This window comes from Rattus norvegicus, chromosome 10 (genome assembly GCF_036323735.1).
Source record: "Rattus norvegicus strain BN/NHsdMcwi chromosome 10, GRCr8, whole genome shotgun sequence".
Lineage (NCBI taxonomy): Eukaryota > Metazoa > Chordata > Mammalia > Rodentia > Muridae > Rattus > Rattus norvegicus.
Window position 1 is genome coordinate 2786453 of NC_086028.1, and position 20245 is coordinate 2806697.

Genomic DNA, 20245 nt, shown 5'->3' on the forward strand with positions numbered 1-20245 from the left:
AAACACAAGGACACCCACATTCATAAAAGAAACCTTACTAAAGCTCAAAGCACACATTATAACACACACAATAATAATGGGAGATTTCAACGCCCCACTCTCATCATGGAAACAGAAACTAAACAGAGACACAGTGAAACTAACAGAAGTTGTGAACCAAATGGATTTAACAAATATCTGTAGAACATTTCATCCTAAAACAAAAGAATATACTCAGCACCTCCTTGTGTATATTCCAAAACTGACCATATAATCAGTCATAAAACAGGTCTCAACAGATACAAGAAGATTGAAATAATCCCAAATAACACCCCCATCAGATCACCCCAGACTAAGGATGGTTTTCAATAACAAGAAAACAGAAGGCCCACATACACATAGAAGCTGAACAATGCTCTACTCAATAGTAACTTGTCAAGGAAGAAATAAAAAAAGAAATTAAAGACTTTTTAGAATTTAATGGAAATGAAGGCACAACATACCCAAACTTATGGGACACAATGAAAACAGTGCTATGAGGAAAACTCATAGCTCTGAGTGCCTCTAAAAAGGAACTGGAGAGATCATACATTAGCAGCTTGACAGCACACCTAAAAGCTCTAGAACAAAAAGATGCAAATACACCTAAGAGGAGTAGAAGGCAGGAAATAATCAAACTCACAGCTGAAATCAACCAAGTAGAAACAAAAAGAATTATACAAAGAATCAGCAAAACCAGGAGCTGGTTCTTTGAGAAAATCAACAAGATAGATAAACCCTTAGCCAGACTACCCAGAGAGCACAGAGATAGTATCCAAACTAACAAAATCAGAAAGGAAAAAAAAAAGACATAACAAAAGAAACTGAGCAAATTCAAAAGAATCATCAGATCCCAATACAAAAGCCTATACTCAAGAAAACTGGAAAATTAGGAGGAAATGGAAAACTTTCTAGAGAGATACCAGCTACCAAAGATTAATCAGGATCAGATAAACCATCTAAACAGTCCCCCAAAATCCTAAAGAAATGGAAGCAGTCATTAAGACTCTCCCAACCAAACAAAGCCCAGGACCAGATGGGTTTACTGCAGAATTCTAGCAGACCTTCAAAGAAGACCTAATTCCAATACTCTTCAAACTATTCTTCAAAATAGAAACTGAAGGAACACTACCCAATTTGTTCGTTGAATCCACAATTATGCTTATACATAAACCACACAATGATCTTACAAAGAAAAAGAACTTCAGACCAATTTCTCCCAGGAATATTGGTGCAAAAATACTCAAAGAAATTCTCATAAGCTGAATCCAAGAACACATCAAAACTTGATCACCGTGATCAAGTAGGTTTCATCTCAGGGATGCAGAGATGGTTCAATATATGGAAATCAATCAATGTAACTTACTATATAAACAAACTCAAAGAAAAAAATCATGATCATTTCATTAAATGCTGAGAAAGCATTTGACAAAATTCAACACTTCATTAACATGTCTTGGAAAGATCAGGAATTCAAGGCCCATACCTAAACATAGTAAAACCAAAAAACATACAGCAAACCAGTAGCCATCATCAAACTAAACAAAGAGAAATCTGAAACAATCCCACTAAAATCAGGGACTAGACAAGGCTGCCCACTCTCTATCTATTCAAATAGTGCTCAAAGTCCTAGCCAGAGCAATTACACAACAAAAAGAGGTCAAAGGGATACAAACTGGAAAGGAAAAAGTGAAGATATTACTATTTGCAGATGATATGATAGTACACTTAAGTGGCCCCAAAAATTCCACCAGAGAACTCCTACAGCTAATAATCAACTTCGGCAAAGTGACTGGATATAAAATTAACTCAAACAAAATAGTAGCCTTCCTCTCTTCAAAGGATAAACAGGCTGAGAAAGAAATTAAGGAAATGACACCCTTCACAACAGTCCCAAATAATATAAAATACCTTGGTGTGACTCTAACCAAACAAGTGAAAGCTCTGTATGACAAGAACTTCAATTCTCTGAAGACAGAAATTGAAGAATATCTCAGAAATGAAAAGGTCTCCCATGGTCATGGATTGGCAGGACTGATTAGTAAAAATGGTCATTTTGCCTAAAGCAATAGACAGATTCAACACAATCTCCATCCAAATTCCAACTCAATTCTTCATAGAGTTGCAAATTATTTGGAATAACCAAAAATCTAGGATAGCAAAAACTGTTCTCAACAATAAAAGAACTTCTGGGGGGGAATCACCATCAAGCTGTATTACAGAGCAATCATGATAAAAAACTGCATGGCATTGGTACAGAGACAGGTAGGTAGATCAATGGAATAGAATTGAAGGGTACTCAGAAATGTACCCACACAATTAAAGTCAGTTGATTTTTGAAAAATGAGCTAAAACCATCCAGTGGAAAAAGCCAAAACTTTCAACAAATGGTGTTGGTTCAACCAGAGATCAGCATGTAAAAGAATGCAAATTAACCCACTCTTATGTCCTTGTAGAATGCTCAGATTCAAGTGAATAAAAGACCTCCACAGGATACACTGAAACTAATAGAAGAGAAAGTGGAGAAGAGCCTCGATCACATGGCACAGGGAGATTTTCCTGAACAAAACACCAATGGCTTATGTTCTATGATCAAGAATCAACAAATGGGACCTCATAAAATTGTCACATGTCTGTAAGGCAAAGGACACTGTCAGTGGGACAAAATGGCAACCAACAGATTGTGAAAAGATCTTTTCCAGTTCTACATTTAGTAGAGTGCTAATATCTAATATATACAAAGAATTCAAGAAGTTTGACTCCAGAGAACCATATAATCCTATTAAAATTGGGGCACCGATCTAAACAAAGAATTCTCAGCTGTGAGGAATATTTTAGTGGCTGAGAAGCACCTAAAGAAATGTTCCACATCCTTAGTCGTTAGGGAAGTGCAAATCAAAAGAACCCTAAGATTCCACACCACACTAGTCAGAATGGCTAAGATCAAAAATCAGGTGACAGTAAATGCTGGCGAGGATGTGGAGAAAGAGGAACACTCCTCCATTGTTGGTGAGATTGGAAGCTGGTACAACCACTCCGGAAATCAGTCTGTTGGTTCTTCAGAAAATTGACACAGTATTCCCTGAGGATCAAGCTACACTACTCCTGGGCATACACACAAACTATTATCCAACATATACCCAGGACACATGCCCAACTATGTTCATAGCAGCTTTATTTTTAATAGCCAGAAGCTGGAAAAAATCCAGATGCCCTTCAACAGAGGAATGGATACAAAAAAGAAGAAGAAGAAGAAGAAGAAGAAGAAGAAGAAGGAGGAGGAGGAGGAGGAGGAGGAGGAGGAGGAGGAGGAGGAGGAGGAGGAAGAAGAAGAAGAAGAAGAAGAAGAAGAAGAAGAAGAAGAAGAAGAAGAAGAAGAAGAAGAAGAAAAGAAAGAAGAGGAAGAGGAAGAGGAGGAGGAAGAGGAAGAGGAAGAGGAAGAGGAGGAGGAAGAAGAGGAAGAGGAAGAAGAGGAAGAGGAAGAGGAGGAAGAGGAAGAGGAAGAGGAAGAAGAGGAAGAGGAAGAGGAAGAGGAAGAGGAAGAAGAAGAAGAATGGATACAGAAATTGTGGTACATTTACACAATGGAGTACTTCTCAGCTATTAAAAACAATGAGTACATGAAATTCTTAGGCAAATGTATGGGACTAGATATATCATCCTGTGTGTGGTAACACAATCCAGAAGAACACAGATAGTATGCTCTCACTCATAAGTGGATATTAGCCCAAAAGCTTAGAACACCCAAGAAACAATTCACAGACCACGTGAAGCTCAAGAAGGAGGAAGACCAAAATGTGGATTCTTTTGTCCTTAGCAGGGGGAACAAAATACTCATGGAAGGAAACACAGGGGAAAAGAGTGGAGCAGAGACAGAAAGAAAAGTAATCCAGAGACTTCCCCACATGGAGATCCATCCCAAACGTAGCCTCCAAACCCAGTCACTATTTCTGATGCCAAGAAATGCTTGCTGACAGGAGCCTGATGTTGTTGTTTCCTGAGAGGCTCTCCCAGAGCCTTACTGATACAGATGAGGATGCTTGCAGTTACCATCAGACTGAGCACGGGTCCCCAATGGAGCACTTAGAAAAAGGACTGAAGGAGCTGAAGTGGTTTGCAACCCCATAGGAAAAACAATAATATCAACCAACCAGATATCCTAGAGTTACCAGGGACTAAACCACCAACCAAAGAGTACACATGGAGGGTTCCATGGCTCTAGCTGCATATGTAGCGGAGGATAGAGGCCCTTGGTCCTGTGACAGCTCGATGCTGCCCCAGTATAGGGGAATCCCTAGATGGTGAAGTAGAAGCAGGGGCAGGGGAGTGGGGATGTGAGAGAGGGGAAGGGGAAAACATTTGAAATATAAATACACAAAATATCCAATAAAAATAAAATAAAAAAGAAAACGTTGAAAGGACAGTTACCCAAATAGTCAAAGTGCGGAAGAGCAATTAATTGTTGTTTGTAAGTTAATAACATAAAGTATAAGAACTGAAACAGAAATGAATTTCAACCATTTGTAGATGTTTTTCATATTGATATTAAATTATCACTTTTAAAAATATTCCACAGTGAACTAAGACCTCCAGAACAGCTAAAATCAATACTTAAAAAACCTGACCAGATCAGTACAGGTAAGATTAATAGTGAAAGCTCTACTCTACACTAATTAAAAAAGAGTAAAAAGTTTTGTTCCTGATAAAGGGAGCCAAGGAAACCAATTGTAAATGGAATTGTATTTTTTCTTAATTTGCTTCGTAACATTCTTAAAATTCAAAATCAGTTAAATTATTTCTGAGAAATTTTATGTCTCAAAACATATCATCTGAAACATCTTTGTTCATTTAATTTGAGGTAATGATGAATGTAATATATTTATATAAAAAAGAAATTTTAATCTAGTATACAATATGTGTCTTCTACAGTCACATAATAGCAAGTTGGCTTTATTACAAATTGGATTGTTTTTCAGTTTTTATAATAAATGCATTGCATTTTCTGCTATATATTATAAAGTTGTGTGTCATGTAAACCAAAAATACAACATTCAATTGTTTTCATTATGTTTTCCATAATTGTAATTAAGATTTTCTGAGTTTTCCTTTCTGTAATTTTTCACACACTGTCTTATTGCCATCTTTAAGTATCTGCCACTTAATGCAAATACATAATTGGCTCATTGAGTAAGTTTTAAAAGTCAATGGATTTTGAGTTTTGTAGTAAGTATTAGGAATTGAACACTGTCATTATGAGCATTGTAGGTGTCCTAGTTAGGGCTTTTATTGTTGTTAAGTGAAGACTTGACCAAGGCAGCTCTTATAAAGGATAACATTTAATTAGGGCTAGCTTACAGGTTCAGAGGTTCAGTCCATTGTCACCAAAGCAGGACACATGGCAGCATCCAGGCGGGCATGATGCTGGAAGAGCTGAGTGTTCTATATCTGGTTCTGAAGTGAAACATGAGAAAACTGACTCTTCTGCACTGGGCAGAGCTTCAAAGCCCACCCCCACAGTGACACACTTCTTCTAACAAGACCACACCTCCAAATAGTTCCACTCTCTGGGCCAGACATATTCAAAAAACCAGAGTAGGCAAGTACTCTCCCTGTTGACTATGATACCAGTACCCTTTCCCTTTTTTTCCCTTAGTAATTAGCACAGGAAATGATGACATTTGGTTTATATGTTACAAGACATAATTTCCAGAAAAATATTGCCATAAGAGGAGGAAAATTGGGAAGAGGACACCATTTTCTAGTAGGCAACACCGATTCTAGAATCCTGGGTCCCTGAGTCTGGGTAAGACTCTAACAGTGAAAGGAGCACTGCAGAGTGTGAGCTTTCAGAGTGTGAGCTTTCAGAGTGTGAGCTTTCAGAGTGTGAGCTTTCATAGTGTGAGCTTTCAGAGTGTGTGCTTTCAGAGTGTGAGCTTTCATAGTGTGAGCTTTCATAGTGTGAGCTTTCAGAGTGTGAGCTTTCATAGTGTGAGCTTTCACAGTGTGAGCTTTCATAGTGAGCTTTCAGAGTGTGAGCTTTCAGAGTGTGAGCTTTCAGAGTGTGAGCTTTCATAGTGTGAGCTTTCAGAGTGTGTGCTTTCATAGTGTGAGCTTTCAGAGTGTGTGCTTTCAGAGTGTGAGCTTTCAGAGTGTGAGCTTTCAGAGTGTGTGCTTTCAGAGTGTGAGCTTTCAGAGTGTGAGCTTTCAGAGTGTGTGCTTTCAGAGTGTGAGCTTTCATAGTGTGAGCTTTCATAGTGTGAGCTTTCACAGTGTGAGCTTTCATAGTGAGCTTTCAGAGTGTGAGCTTTCAGAGTGTGAGCTTTCAGAGTGTGAGCTTTCATAGTGTGAGCTTTCAGAGTGTGTGCTTTCATAGTGTGAGCTTTCAGAGTGTGTGCTTTCATAGTGTGAGCTTTCAGAGTGTGAGCTTTCAGAGTGTGTGCTTTCAGAGTGTGAGCTTTCAGAGTGTGAGCTTTCAGAGTGTGTGCTTTCAGAGTGTGAGCTTTCATAGTGTGAGCTTTCATAGTGTGAGCTTTCATAGTGTGAGCTTTCAGAGTGTGAGCTTTCAGAGTGTGTGCTTTCAGAGTGTGAGCTTTCAGAGTGTGTGCTTTCAGAGTGTGAGCTTTCAGAGTGTGTGCTTTTAGCAGCTGTCATCACACCTGCCTTGCTTTTGGAAACACACCCAGGGAGTGGACTGTGTAGACGAATCTGTTTTTTTTAAACTCATACTTAAGAAGTTATTCCCCCAAAATTTCAAACCTGAAACTATATTAAGATAAAATGACTTTCAGTTAAATTAAATACCAATATGCCAGGCAATATGTGCCCACTGGTATAATAGTGACGAGACTATCTTCATGATAGTCAAATGCTCTCTTGATTATAGTTGAGGACTGCTCCACTTGGACTTGAGTTTTGCGAGGGGAGAAATTTAGATCGACTTGCATTCTTCTCCATGCAGACATCCAGTTTGACTTGCACGTTTTTAGAAGATGCTGTCTTTTTGGTTCCAGTGCATGTTTCTACCTTCTTTGTAAAAATCAGGTGTATACATTTGTTTGTATATAGGTCTGGGTGTCCAATTTCATTCATCAGTGTGTCTGATTTTATGCTAGTACCATGTTTTTTATACTATAGCTTTATTATAGAGCTTGACAGTCAGATATGACGGTACCTACAGAAATTCATTTATTGTATAGGATTGTTTTAGCTATCCTAATTTTCTCGTTTTTTTTTCTATATGAAATTGAGTATTATCCTCTCAAGATCTCTTAAGAATCATATTGGAATTTTGATAGAAATTGCATTGACTATGTAGATTGGTTGTTTTTACTGTGTTAATCCTATTGAATCAAGAGCATGGGAGTTCCCATCTGATATCTTCTCCATTTTCTTTCTTCCAATACTTGAAATTATTATCAAAGATGTTTTTCACTTGCTTGATTAGAGTCACCCCAAACTATTTTACATTACTTGTGCCTATTGTGTAGGGATTTGTTTTCTGATTTCTTTTTTCATCCATTTGTCATGTGTATCTAATAGAACTAATAATTTCTTTGAGTTAATCTTGTATCTAGCCATTTCATTGAAAGTGTTTATCAGCTGTAAGAGTTCCATTACGGAATTCATACAGGGTCACTTATTTATTTTATAACATCATCTGCAAATAACAATACTTTAACTTCCTTTCTGATGTGTATCCCCTAGATCTCTTCCAGTTGCCTTTGTGCTCTAGCTAAAACTTCCAGTAGTATATTAAATGGATATAGGAGGAATGCACAACTTTGTCCTGTTTCTGATTTTAATGGATTTATTTTGAGTTTTTCTCCATTTAATTTGATGTTGGCTATAGGCTTTTCGTAAGTTGAGTTTATTATATTTAGGTATGTTTCTTGTATCCATAAACTCTCCAAGACTTTTATCATGAAGGTGTGTTGGAGTTGGTCAAAGGCATTTATTGCATCTAATGAGATGATCATGTGTCTTTTCTGTCAGTTTGGCTATATGCTGGATTACAATTACTGATTTTCAAATGTTGAGCCATTTCTGCACCTCTGGTTTGAAGCTTCCTTGATCTTGGAGGATGATTTTTTTTATGTGTTCCTGGATTTGGTTTGCAAGCATTTTATTAATTATTTTTGCATCTCCGTTCATATGGGAAATTGGTCTGTAATTCTCTTTCTTTGTTGAGCTTTTTTTTTTCTTCGATTTGAGTATCAGGGAGGGTAGTTGGACCTGTTCCTTCTATTTCTATTTTGTGGAATAGTTTGAGGTGTATTAGCAGTATCTCTTCTATGAACATCTGGTAGAATTATGCACTAAAGTCCTGACCTTGTTTTGGTTGGGAGAATTTTAATGACTGCCTTTATTTCATTAAGTGTTACAAGTTTATTTAGTGTGTTTATCTGATCTTGATTTAACTTTGTTAACTGGTATTTATTGGTAAAACTATCTCTTCTGAATTTTTAAATTTGTTGGAGAACAGATATTAAAACCTGTTCTTATGCTTTTCTTGATTTCTTTGGTGTCTATTGTTATGTTCTCCTTTTTTTTCTGATGCAGAGCCTAAAAATGATTTAACACATTTTTATCATTCCCTTAGTTTATTATTTTAAAAGTTACTGCTATAAAATAAGTAACTTTTGGGCTGGAGAGATGGCTCAGCAGTTAAGAGCACTGACTGCTCTTTCAGAGATCCTGCGTTCAATTCCCAGCAACCACGTGGTGGCTCACAACCATCTGTAATGAGATCTGGTACCCTCTTCTGATGTGTCTGAAGACAGCTACAGTGTACTTATATACATAAAATAAATAAATATATACAATAAGTAACTTTTAAGCAACCTATTTTCTTTTTTTTAGTTTTTTATTAGATATATTTCTTTACTTACAAATTGCTCTTTCTATATTCATCCTGCCAATCCATGAGCATGGGAGGTCTTTCCATCTTCTGAGATCTTCAATTTCTTTCTTCAGAGACTTGAAGTTCTTGTCATATAGATATTTTACTTGTTTGGTTAGAGTCACACAGAGGCATTTTATGTTATTTGTGACTATTGTGATATTTTCACTTCTTCCTTTCCAATTTGTGTTCCTTTGACCTCCTTTTGTTGTCTGAGTGCTCTGGCTAACACTTTGAGTACTATATTGAATAAGTATATAGAGTGGACAACCTCTAGTCCCTCATTTTAGTGAGATTGCTTCAAGTTTCTCTCCATTTAGTTAAATGTTGGCTACTGGTTTGCTGTATATTGCTTTTACTATGTTTCCATATGGGCCTTGAATTCCTGATTTTTTTCCAAGACTTTTCACTTGAAGAAGTGTTGAAATTTGTCAATTGCTTCCTCATTTCTTCATTGGGTTTGATTACATAGTGGAATACATTGATGGATATCCATATATTGAACCATCCCTGCATCCCTGGGTTGAAACCTATTTGATCATGATGGATGATCGTTTTGATGTGTTCTTTTTTTTTAAAAAGAATAATTGTTTAATAATTTAACATAATGAAAATCAGAATAGTTATAATATTTTGGCACTTCATATAACAATATTATTTCCCATTTTAAAAATTTGAACCGTTTCAACCCCTAATTTGGTGCAAAGTGCCTCAGAATGAGAACTGTGTGACGACTTTTTGTCATTAATTGAAGACATATTTCTTGCAATGATGATCAGTGTGTATTTGTATGTAAGATTCATAAAAAGATCTGTCAGAATAACTCTATTAAAAATGGGGTTCAGAGCTCTCTGCTCCCAGACCCGGTGAGAGAGAGACCCAACCGCCTGGTCAGGTGGGCACTCCTGAGGCTGCAGAGTGGAAGAGACCACCAACACTGCTCACCCCTGCCCACATCCCTGGCCCAAGAGGAAACTGTATAAGGCCTCTGGGCTCCCATGGGGGAGGGCCTAGGAGCGGCAGGACTTCTGCGCCTGAGACACCGCCGGAACCTGAAAGAAACAGACCGGATAAACAGTTCTCTGCACCCAAATCCCGTGGGAGGGAGAGCTAAACCTTCAGAGAGGCAGACAAGCTTGGGAAACCAGAAGAGACTGCTCCCTGCACACACATCTCGGACGCCAGAGGAAAAAGCCAAAGACCATCTGGAACCCTGGTGCACTGAAGCTCCCGGAAGGGGCGGCACAGGTCTTCCTGGTTGCTGCCGCTGCAGAGAGCCCCTGGGCAGCACCCCACGAGCGAACCTGAGCCTCGGGACCACAGGTAAGACCAAATTTTCTGCTGCAAGAAAGCTGCCTGGTGAACTCAAGACACAGGCCCACAGGAACAGCTGAAGACCTGTAGAGAGGAAAAACTACACGCCCGAAAGCAGAACACACTGTCCCCATAACTGACTGAAAGAGAGGAAAACAGGTCTACAGCACTCCTGACACACAGGCTTATAGGTCAGTCTAGCCACTGTCAGAAATAGCAGAACAAAGTAACACTAGAGATAATCTGATGGCGAGAGGCAAGCGCAGGAACCCAAGCAACAGAAACCAAGACTGCATGCCATCCTCGGAGCCCAATTCTCCCACCAAAACAAACATGGAATATCCAAACACACCAGAAAAGCAAGATCTAGTTTCAAAATCATATTTGATCATGATGCTGGAGGACTTCAAGAAAGACATGAACACACTTAGGGAAACACAGGAAATCATTAATAAACAAGTAGAAGCCTACAGAGAGGAATGGCAAAAATCCCTGAAAGAATTCCAGGAAAACACAATCAAACAGATGAAGTAATTAAAAATGGAAATAGAAGCAATCAAGAAAGAACACATGGAAACAACCCTGGATATAGAAAACCAAAAGAAGAGACAAGGAGCTGTAGATACAAGCTTCACCAACAGAATACAAGAGATGGAAGAGAGAATCTCAGGAGCAGAAGATTCCATAGAAATCATTGACTCAACTGTCAAAGATAATGTAAAGCGGAAAAAGCTACTGGTCCAAAACATACAGGAAATCCAGGACTCAATGAGAAGATCAAACCTAAGGATAATAGGTATAGAAGAGAGTGAAGACTCCCAGCTCAAAGGACCAGTAAATATCTTCAACAAAATCATAGAAGAAAACTTCCCTAACCTAAAAAAAGAGATACCCATAGGCATACAAGAAGCCTACAGAACTCCAAATAGATTGGACCAGAAAAGAAACACCTCCCATCACATAATTGTCAAAACACCAAACGCACAAAATAAAGAAAGAATATTAAAAGCAGTAAGGGAAAAAGGTCAAGTAACATATAAAGGGAGACCTATCAGAATCACACCAGACTTCTCGCCAGAAACTATGAAGGCCAGAAGATCCTGGACTGATGTCATACAGACCCTAAGAGAACACAAATGCCAGCCCAGGTTACTGTATCCAGCAAAACTCTCAATTAACATTGATGGAGAAACCAAGATATTCCATGACAAAACCAAATTTACACAATATCTTTCTACAAATCCAGCACTACAAAGGATAATAAATGGTAAAGCCCAACATAAGGAGGCAAGCTATACCCTAGAAGAAGCAAGAAACTAATCGTCTTGGCAACACAACAAAGAGAATGAAAGCACACAAACATAAACTTACATCCAAATATGAATATAACGGGAAGCAATAATCACTATTCCTTAATATCTCTCAATATCAATGGCCTCAACTCCCCAATAAAAAGACATAGATTAACAAACTGGATACGCAACGAGGACCCTGCATTCTGCTGCCTACAGGAAACACACCTCAGAGACAAAGACAGACACTACCTCAGAGTGAAAGGCTGGAAAACAACTTTCCAAGCAAATGGTCAGAAGAAGCAAGCTGGAGTAGCCATTCTAATATCAAATAAAATCAATTTCCAACTAAAAGTCATCAAAAAAGATAAGGAAGGACACTTCATATTCATCAAAGGAAAAATCCACCAAGATGAACTCTCAATCCTAAATATCTATGCCCCAAATACAAGGGCACCTACATACGTAAAAGAAACCTTACTAAAGCTCAAAACACACATTGCACCTCACACAATAATAGTGGGAGATTTCAACACCCCACTCTCATCAGTGGACAGATCATGGAAACAGAAATTAAACAGTGATGTCGTCAGACTAAGAGAAGTCATGAGCCAAATGGACTTAACGGATATTTATAGAACATTCTATCCTAAAGCAAAAGGATATACCTTCTTCTCAGCTCCTCATGGTACTTTCTCCAAAATTGACCATATAATCGGTCAAAAAACGGGCCTCAACAGGTACAGAAAGATAGAAATAATCCCATGCGTGCTATCGGACCACCACGGCCTAAAACTGGTCTTCAATAACAATAAGGGAAGAATGCCCACATATACGTGGAAATTGAACAATGCTCTACTCAATGATAACCTGGTCAAGGAAGAAATAAAGAAAGAAATTAAAAACTTTTTAGAATTTAATGAAAATGAAGATACAACATACTCAAACTTATGGGACACAATGAAAGCTGTGCTAAGAGGAAAACTCATAGCGCTGAGTGCCTGCAGAAAGAAACAGGAAAGAGCATATGTCAGCAGCTTGACAGCACACCTAAAAGCTCTAGAACAAAAAGAAGCAAATACACCCAGGAGGAGTAGAAGGCAGGAAATAATCAAACTCAGAGCTGAAATCAACCAAGTAGAAACAAAAAGGACCATAGAAAGAATCAACAGGACCAAAAGTTGGTTCTTTGAGAAAATCAACAAGATAGATAAACCCTTAGCCAGACTAACGAGAGGACACAGAGAGTGCGTCCAAATTAACAAAATCAGAAATGAAAAGGGAGACATAACTACAGATTCAGAGGAAATTCAAAAAATCATCAGATCTTACTATAAAAACCTATATTCAACAAAATTTGAAAATCTTCAGGAAATGGACAATTTCCTAGACAGATACCAGGTATCGAAGTTAAATCAGGAACAGATAAACCAGTTAAACAACCCCATAACTCCTAAGGAAATAGAAGCAGTCATTAAAGGTCTCCCAACCAAAAAGAGCCCAGGTCCAGATGGGTTTAGTGCAGAATTCTATCAAACCTTCATAGAAGACCTCATACCAATATTATCCAAACTATTCCACAAAATTGAAACAGATGGAGCCCTACCGAATTCCTTCTACGAATCTACAATTACTCTTATACCTAAACCACACAAAGACACAACAAAGAAAGAGAACTTCAGACCAATTTCCCTTATGAATATCGACGCAAAAATACTCAATAAAATTCTGGCAAACCGAATTCAAGAGCACATCAAAACAATCATCCACCATGATCAAGTAGGCTTCATCCCAGGCATGCAGGGATGGTTTAATATACGGAAAACCATCAACGTGATCCATTATATAAACAAACTGAAAGAACAGAACCACATGATCATTTCATTAGATGCTGAGAAAGCATTTGACAAAATTCAACACCCCTTCATGATAAAAGTCCTGGAAAGAATAGGAATTCAAGGCCCATACCTAAACATAGTAAAAGCCATATACAGCAAACCAGTTGCTAACATTAAACTAAATGGAGAGAAACTTGAAGCAATCCCACTAAAATCAGGGACTAGACAAGGTTGCCCACTCTCTCCCTACTTATTCAATATAGTTCTTGAAGTTCTAGCCAGAGCAATCAGACAACAAAAGGAGATCAAAGGGATACAGATCGGAAAAGAAGAGGTCAAAATATCACTATTTGCAGATGATATGATAGTATATTTAAGTGATCCCAAAAGTTCCACCAGAGAACTACTAAAGCTGATAAACAACTTCAGCAAAGTGGCTGGGTATAAAATTAACTCAAATAAATCAGTTGCCTTCCTCTATACAAAAGAGAAACAAGCCGAGAAAGAAATTAGGGAAACGACACCCTTCATAATAGACCCAAATAATATAAAGTACCTCGGTGTGACTTTAACCAAGCAAGTAAAAGATCTGTACAATAAGAACTTCAAGACACTGAAGAAAGAAATTGAAGAAGACCTCAGAAGATGGAAAGATCTCCCATGCTCATGGATTGGCAGGATTAATATAGTAAAAATGGCCATTTTACCAAAAGCAATCTACAGATTCAATGCAATCCCCATCAAAATACCAATCCAATTCTTCAAAGAGTTAGACAGAACAATTTGCAAATTCATCTGGAATAACAAAAAACCCAGGATAGCTAAAGCTATCCTCAACAATAAAAGGACTTCAGGGGGAATCACTATCCCTGAACTCAAGCAGTATTACAGAGCAATAGTGATAAAAACTGCATGGTATTGGTACAGAGACAGACAGATAGACCAATGGAATAGAATTGAAGACCCAGAAATGAACCCACACACCTATGGTCACTTGATTTTTGACAAAGGAGCCAAAACCATCCAATGGAAAAAAGATAGCATTTTCAGCAAATGGTGCTGGTTCAACTGGAGGGCAACATGTAGAAGAATGCAGATCGATCCATGCTTATACCCTGTACAAAGCTTAAGTCGAAGTGGATCAAGGACCTCCACATCAAACCAGACACACTCAAACTAATAGAAGAAAAACTAGGGAAGCATCTTGAACACATGGGCACTGGAAAAAAATTTCCTGAACAAAACACCAATGGCTTATGCTCTAAGATCAAGAATTGACAAATGGGATCTCATAAAACTGCAAAGCTTCTGTAAGGCAAAGGACACTGTGGTTAGGACAAAACGGCAACCAACAGATTGGGAAAAGATCTTTACCAACCCTACAACAGATAGAGGCCTTATATCCAAAATATACAAAGAACTCAAGAAGTTAGACCGCAGGGAAACAAATAACCCTATTAAAAAATGGGGTTCAGAGCTAAACAAAGAATTCACAGCTGAGGAATACCGAATGGCTGAGAAACACCTAAAGAAATGTTCAACATCTTTAGTCATAAGGGAAATGCAAATCAAAACAACCCTGAGATTTCACCTCACACCAGTGCGATTGGCTAAGATCAAAAACTCAGGTGACAGCAGATGCTGGCGAGGTTGTGGAGAAAGAGGAACACTCCTCCATTGTTGGTGGGATTGCAGACTGGTAAAACCATTCTGGAAATCAGTCTGGAGGTTCCTCAGAAAATTGGACATTGAACTGCCTGAGGATCCAGCTATACCTCTCTTGGGCATATACCCAAAAGATGCCTCAACATATAAAAGAGACACGTGCTCCACTATGTTCATCGCAGCCTTATTTATAATAGCCAGAAAATGGAAAGAACCCAGATGCCCTTCAACAGAGGAATGGATACAGAAAATGTGGTACATCTACACAATGGAATACTACTCAGCTATCAAAAACAACGAGTTTATGAAATTCGTAGGCAAATGGTTGGAACTGGAAAATATCATCCTGAGTGAACTAACCCAATCACAGAAAGACATACATGGTATGCACTCATTGATAAGTGGCTATTAGCCCAAATGCTTGAATTACCCTAGATCCCTAGAACAAACGAAACTCAAGACGGATGATCAAAATGTGAATGCTTCACTCCTTCTTTAAATGAGGAAAAAGAATACCCTTGGCAGGGAAGGGAGACGCAAAGATTAAAACAGAGACTGAAGGAACACCCATTCAGAGCCTGCCCCACATTTGGCCCATACATATACAGCCACCCAATTGGACTAGATGGATGAAGCAAAGAAGTGCAGACCGACAGGAGCCGGATGTAGATCGCTCCTGAGAGACACAGCCAGAATACAGCAAATACAGAGGCGAATGCCAGCAGCAAACCACTGAATTGAGAATAGGTCCCCTATTGAAGGAATCAGAGAAAGAACTGGAAGAGCTTGAAGGGGCTCGAGACCCCAAAAGTACAACAATGCCAAGCAACCAGAGCTTCCAGGGAATAAGCCACTACCTAAAGACTATACGTGGACTGACCCTGGACTCTGACCCCATAGGTAGCAATGAATATCCTAGTAAGAGCACCAGTGGAAGGGGAAGCCCTGGGTCCTGCTAAGACTGAACCCCCAGTGAACTAGTCTTTGGGGGGAGGGCGGCAATGGTGGGAGGGTTGGGAGGGGAACACCCATAAGGAAGGGGAGGGGGGAGGGGGACGTTTGCCCGGAAACCGGGAAAGGGAATAACACTCGAAATGTATATAAGAAATACTCAAGTTAATAAAAAAAAAATGGGGTTCAGAGCTAAACAAAGAATTCACAGCTGAGGAATGCCGAATGACTGAGAAACACCTAAAGAAATGTTCAACATCTTTAGTCATAAGGGAAATGCAAATCAAAACAACACTGAGATTTCACCTCAAACCAGTGAGAATGGCTAAGATCAAAAACTCAGGTGACAGCAAATGCTGGCGAGGATGTGGAGAAAGTTGAACACCTCCATTGTTGGTGGGATTGCAAACTGGTACAACCATTCTGGAAATCAGTCTGGAGGTTCCTCAGAAAATTGGACATTGAACTACCTGAGGACCCAGCTATACCTCTCATGGGCTCACCCACACCCAAAAGATGCCCCAACATATAACAAAGACACGTGCACCACTATGTTCATAGCAGCCTTATTTATAATAACCAGAAGCTGGAAAGAACCCAGATGCCCTTCAACAGAGGAATGGATACAGAAAATGTGGTACATCTACACAATGGAATATTACTCAGCTATCAAAAATAAGACTTCATGAAATTCATAGGCAAATGGAATAAACCAGAAAGTATCATCCTGAGTGAGGTAACTCAATCACAGAAAAACACAGTTGGTATGCACTCATTGATAAGTGGATATTAGCCAAAAAGCTCAAATTACCCAAGATGCAATCCACAGACCACAGGAAGCTGAAGAAGATGACCAAAATGCAGATGCTCCCACTCCTTCTAAAAAGGGGAAAATATCCATAGGAGGGTATAGGGAAGCAAAGTTTAGAGCAGTGACTCAAGGAACGGCCATCAGAGCCTGCCCCACATGTGGCCAATGTATATATAGCCACCAAAACTAGATAAGATCGATGAAGCTAAAGAATGCATGCTGAAAGGGACTGAATATAGATCTCTCCTGAGAGACACATCCAGAGCATGCCCATTACAGAGGTCAATGCTAGCCAGCAAACCACCAAACTCTGAACAGGACCCACTTGGGGGGAATTAGAGGAAGTATTGAAAGAGTTGAAGGAGCTTGCAACCCCATAAAAACAACAATGCTAACCAACCAGATCTTCCAAGGACTAAACCACTACTGCAAGACTATTCATGGGCTGACCCAGGGCTCCAACTGCATATGTAGCAGAGAATAGCATTGTTGGGGCACCAGTGGAAGGGGAAACCCTTGGTCCTGTCAAGGTTGGACCCCCAGTGCAGGGGAATATGGGGGATGGGCAGTAAGGGGGAATGGATCGGGGAAATACCCATATGGGGGAGGGGGAGAGGAGAGGATGGGGACTTATAACAGGAAACTGGGAAGGGGAATAACTTTTAAAATGTAAGTAAAGAAATATATCTAATAACAATTAAAAAAATAAGTCACTCAAATTCTAGTAATAAACTCTCTGAAGAGATAAATCCATGTAAAATTGAAAAAAGGCTTGCAGAACGCCAGCAACCCATTGTAAAGGATGTACTTCAATCAGACTCTCTTGGAGGACAAGGAACATAAACTGTTTCAAAAAGCTGACAGTTCTTTTTTTTTTTCCTCTCTCTCTCTTTTTTATTAACTTGAGTATTTCTTATTTACATTTCGATTGTTATTCCCTTTCCTGGTTTCTGGGCCAACATCCCCCTAGCCCCTCCCCCTTCCCTCCTATATGGGTGTTCCCCTCCCCATCCTCCCCTCATTACCACCCTCCCCCCAACAATCCAGTTCACTGGGTTCAGTCTTGGCAGGACCAAGGGCTTCCCCTTCCACTGGTGCTCTTACTAGGATATTCATTGCTACCTATGAGGTCAGAGTCCAGGGTCAGTCCAGTCTTTGGGTAGTGGCTTAGTCCCTGGAAGCTCTGGTTGCTTGGCATTGTTGTTCTTATGGGGTCTCAAGCCCCTTCAAGCTCTTCCAGTTCTTTCTCTGATTCCTTCAACGGGTGGCCCGTTCTCAGTTCAGTGGTTTGCTGCTGGCATTTGCCTCTGTATTTGCTGTATTCTGGCTGTGTCTCTCAGGAGAGATCTACATCCAGTTCCTGTCAGCCTGCACTTCTTTGCTTCATCCATCCTATCTAATTGGGTGGCTGTATATGCATGGGCCACATGTGGGGCAGGCTCTGAATGGGTGTTCCTTCTGCCTCTGTTTTAATCTTTGCCTCCCTATTCCCCGCCAAGGGTATTCTTGTTCCCCTTTTAAAGAAGGAGTGAAGCATTTGCATTTTGATCATCCGTCTTGAGTTTCATGTGTTCTGTGCATCTAGGGTAATTCATAGCCACTTATCAATGAGTGCATCCCATGTGTGTTTTTCTGTGATTGGGTTACCTCACACGGGATGATATTTTCCAGTTGCCTCCATTTGCCTATGAATTTCATAAAGTCATTGTTTTTGTCTTTATGTCTTTTTCAAAATCCTCCATCATTATCAAAGGATGTGATTTTAAATCTAAATCTTTCTTTTCTGGTGTGTTTGGATATGCAGACTTTTCTTTGGTGGAAAAACTAGGCTTTGATGATGCCAAGCAGTCTTGGTTTCTGCTGCTTAGGTTCCCGTGCTTGCCTCTAGGCATTGAGTTGTCTCTGGTGTTTGCTTGTCTTGCTGTTTCTGACAGTGACTTGACCCTCCTGTAGGCCTCTGTGTCAGCACTCCTGTAGAACTGTTTTCCTGTTTTCTTTCAGCCCTTCCTGAGAACAGGTGCTCTGATTTCATGTTTGTTGGAGCTCCTGGAGACTGCCTTCCAGCTCTAGGTGTGGGCAGGAATCAAATTGTCTTGCCCCTGATTGCTCCAAGGTCCTTGCACCTAGTGGGCACAGTTGGTACTATGCAATTCCCTCTTGGGTCAGGACTGTGGGCAGAGGGTAGTCTCCTCTGACTTCTCAGGAGTATCCACACTTCTGAGGGTCCAGCTCTCTCCCCCATGGATTTGTGGCAGGGAACTGTTTGTCCAGGTCAGTTCGGTCCTGGGCGCAGAACAGAACCACAGGTATGGGTGGCTGTCTGTTCCCATATCCCTGTGTCCAGAGGCACTGTGCAGTTTCCCCTTGGACCACAGATGTGGGCAGAGATGTGCAGAGGTGGCAGTCTGTCCTGCAGTCTCAGGATGTCTGCACTCCTGGGTGGTCAGCTCTCTTCACCATGGGACTTGTGTTCTGGGAACTCCTGATGTGCTTTTGGATTCAGTTTGTGAGAATTTTATTGAGTATGCTTGCTTCAATATTCATAATCGAAATTGGTCTGAATGGTCTGAAGATTTTTTTTTTGGTTGGGTCTTTGTGTGGTTTAGGTATAAACATATTTTTGGCTTCATAGAAGGTATTTGGTAGTGTTCCTTCCATTTCTATTTCATGGAATTGTTTGGACAGTGTGAGCATTAGTCTTCTATGAAGGTCTGTTAGAATTCTGCACTAAACCCATCTGGTCCTGGGCTTTTGTTGTTGTTGTTGTTGTTGTTGTTTTTGTTCGGGGACTTTTAATAATTGCTTGTATCTCTTTAGGATTTATGGGACTGTAAATATGGTTTGTCTGATCGTGAGTTAACTTGGTACCTTTTATCAGCCTAGAAAATTGTTGATTTCATCCAGATTATATTGAAGATTGGCATTTGTAGAAGGGTCTGATGATTTTTTGAATTTCCTCAGATTCTGTTGTTATGTCTCCCTTTTCATTTCTGATTTTGTTAAATTGGGTACTCTCTCTGTGACCTCTGGTTAGTCTGGCTAAAGGTTTATCTTTCTTGTTGATTTTCTCAAAGAGCCAAGTCCTGGTTTTGTTGATTCTTTGTATAGTTCTTTTTGTCTGTACTTGGTTGATTTCAGCCCTGGGTTTAATTATTTCCTACCATCTACTCCTTGTTGGTGTATTTGCTTCTTTTTGTTCTAGAGCTGTCAGGTGAGCTGTCAAGGTGTTAGTCTATGCTCTTCCAGTTTCTTTTGGAAGGCACTGAGAGCTGTGAGTTTCCTCTTAGCACTGCTTTCATTGTGCTTTATAAGTTTTGGTACGTTGCACCTTCATTTTCATTAAATTCTAAAATGTCTTCATTCATTTCTTCCTTGACCAAGTTAGCATTGAGTAGAGTGTTGTTCAACTTCTATATGTATCTGAGCTTTCTGTTCTTTTTGTTGTTATTGAAGACCA

At 39.6% G+C, this 20245-nt stretch overlaps 1 protein-coding gene across 9 annotated transcripts in view; it reads left to right on the forward strand.

Moving 5' to 3' along the window:
- The window catches only part of A630010A05Rikl (RIKEN cDNA A630010A05 gene like), a 161859-nt gene that overhangs the window by 58537 nt on the left and 83077 nt on the right, over positions 1 to 20245 (forward strand). For 8 of the 9 annotated variants that reach the window (XM_039087599.2, XM_039087593.2, XM_063270059.1 and 5 more), the window contains one exon: positions 4595 to 4656. The exons of the other annotated variant lie outside the window; for it this stretch is intronic. In XM_039087599.2, coding sequence (XP_038943527.1) covers positions 4595 to 4656 — 62 coding nt within the window. The remainder of the gene's footprint in view (positions 1 to 4594; positions 4657 to 20245) is intronic. 9 annotated transcript variants of the gene reach the window in all.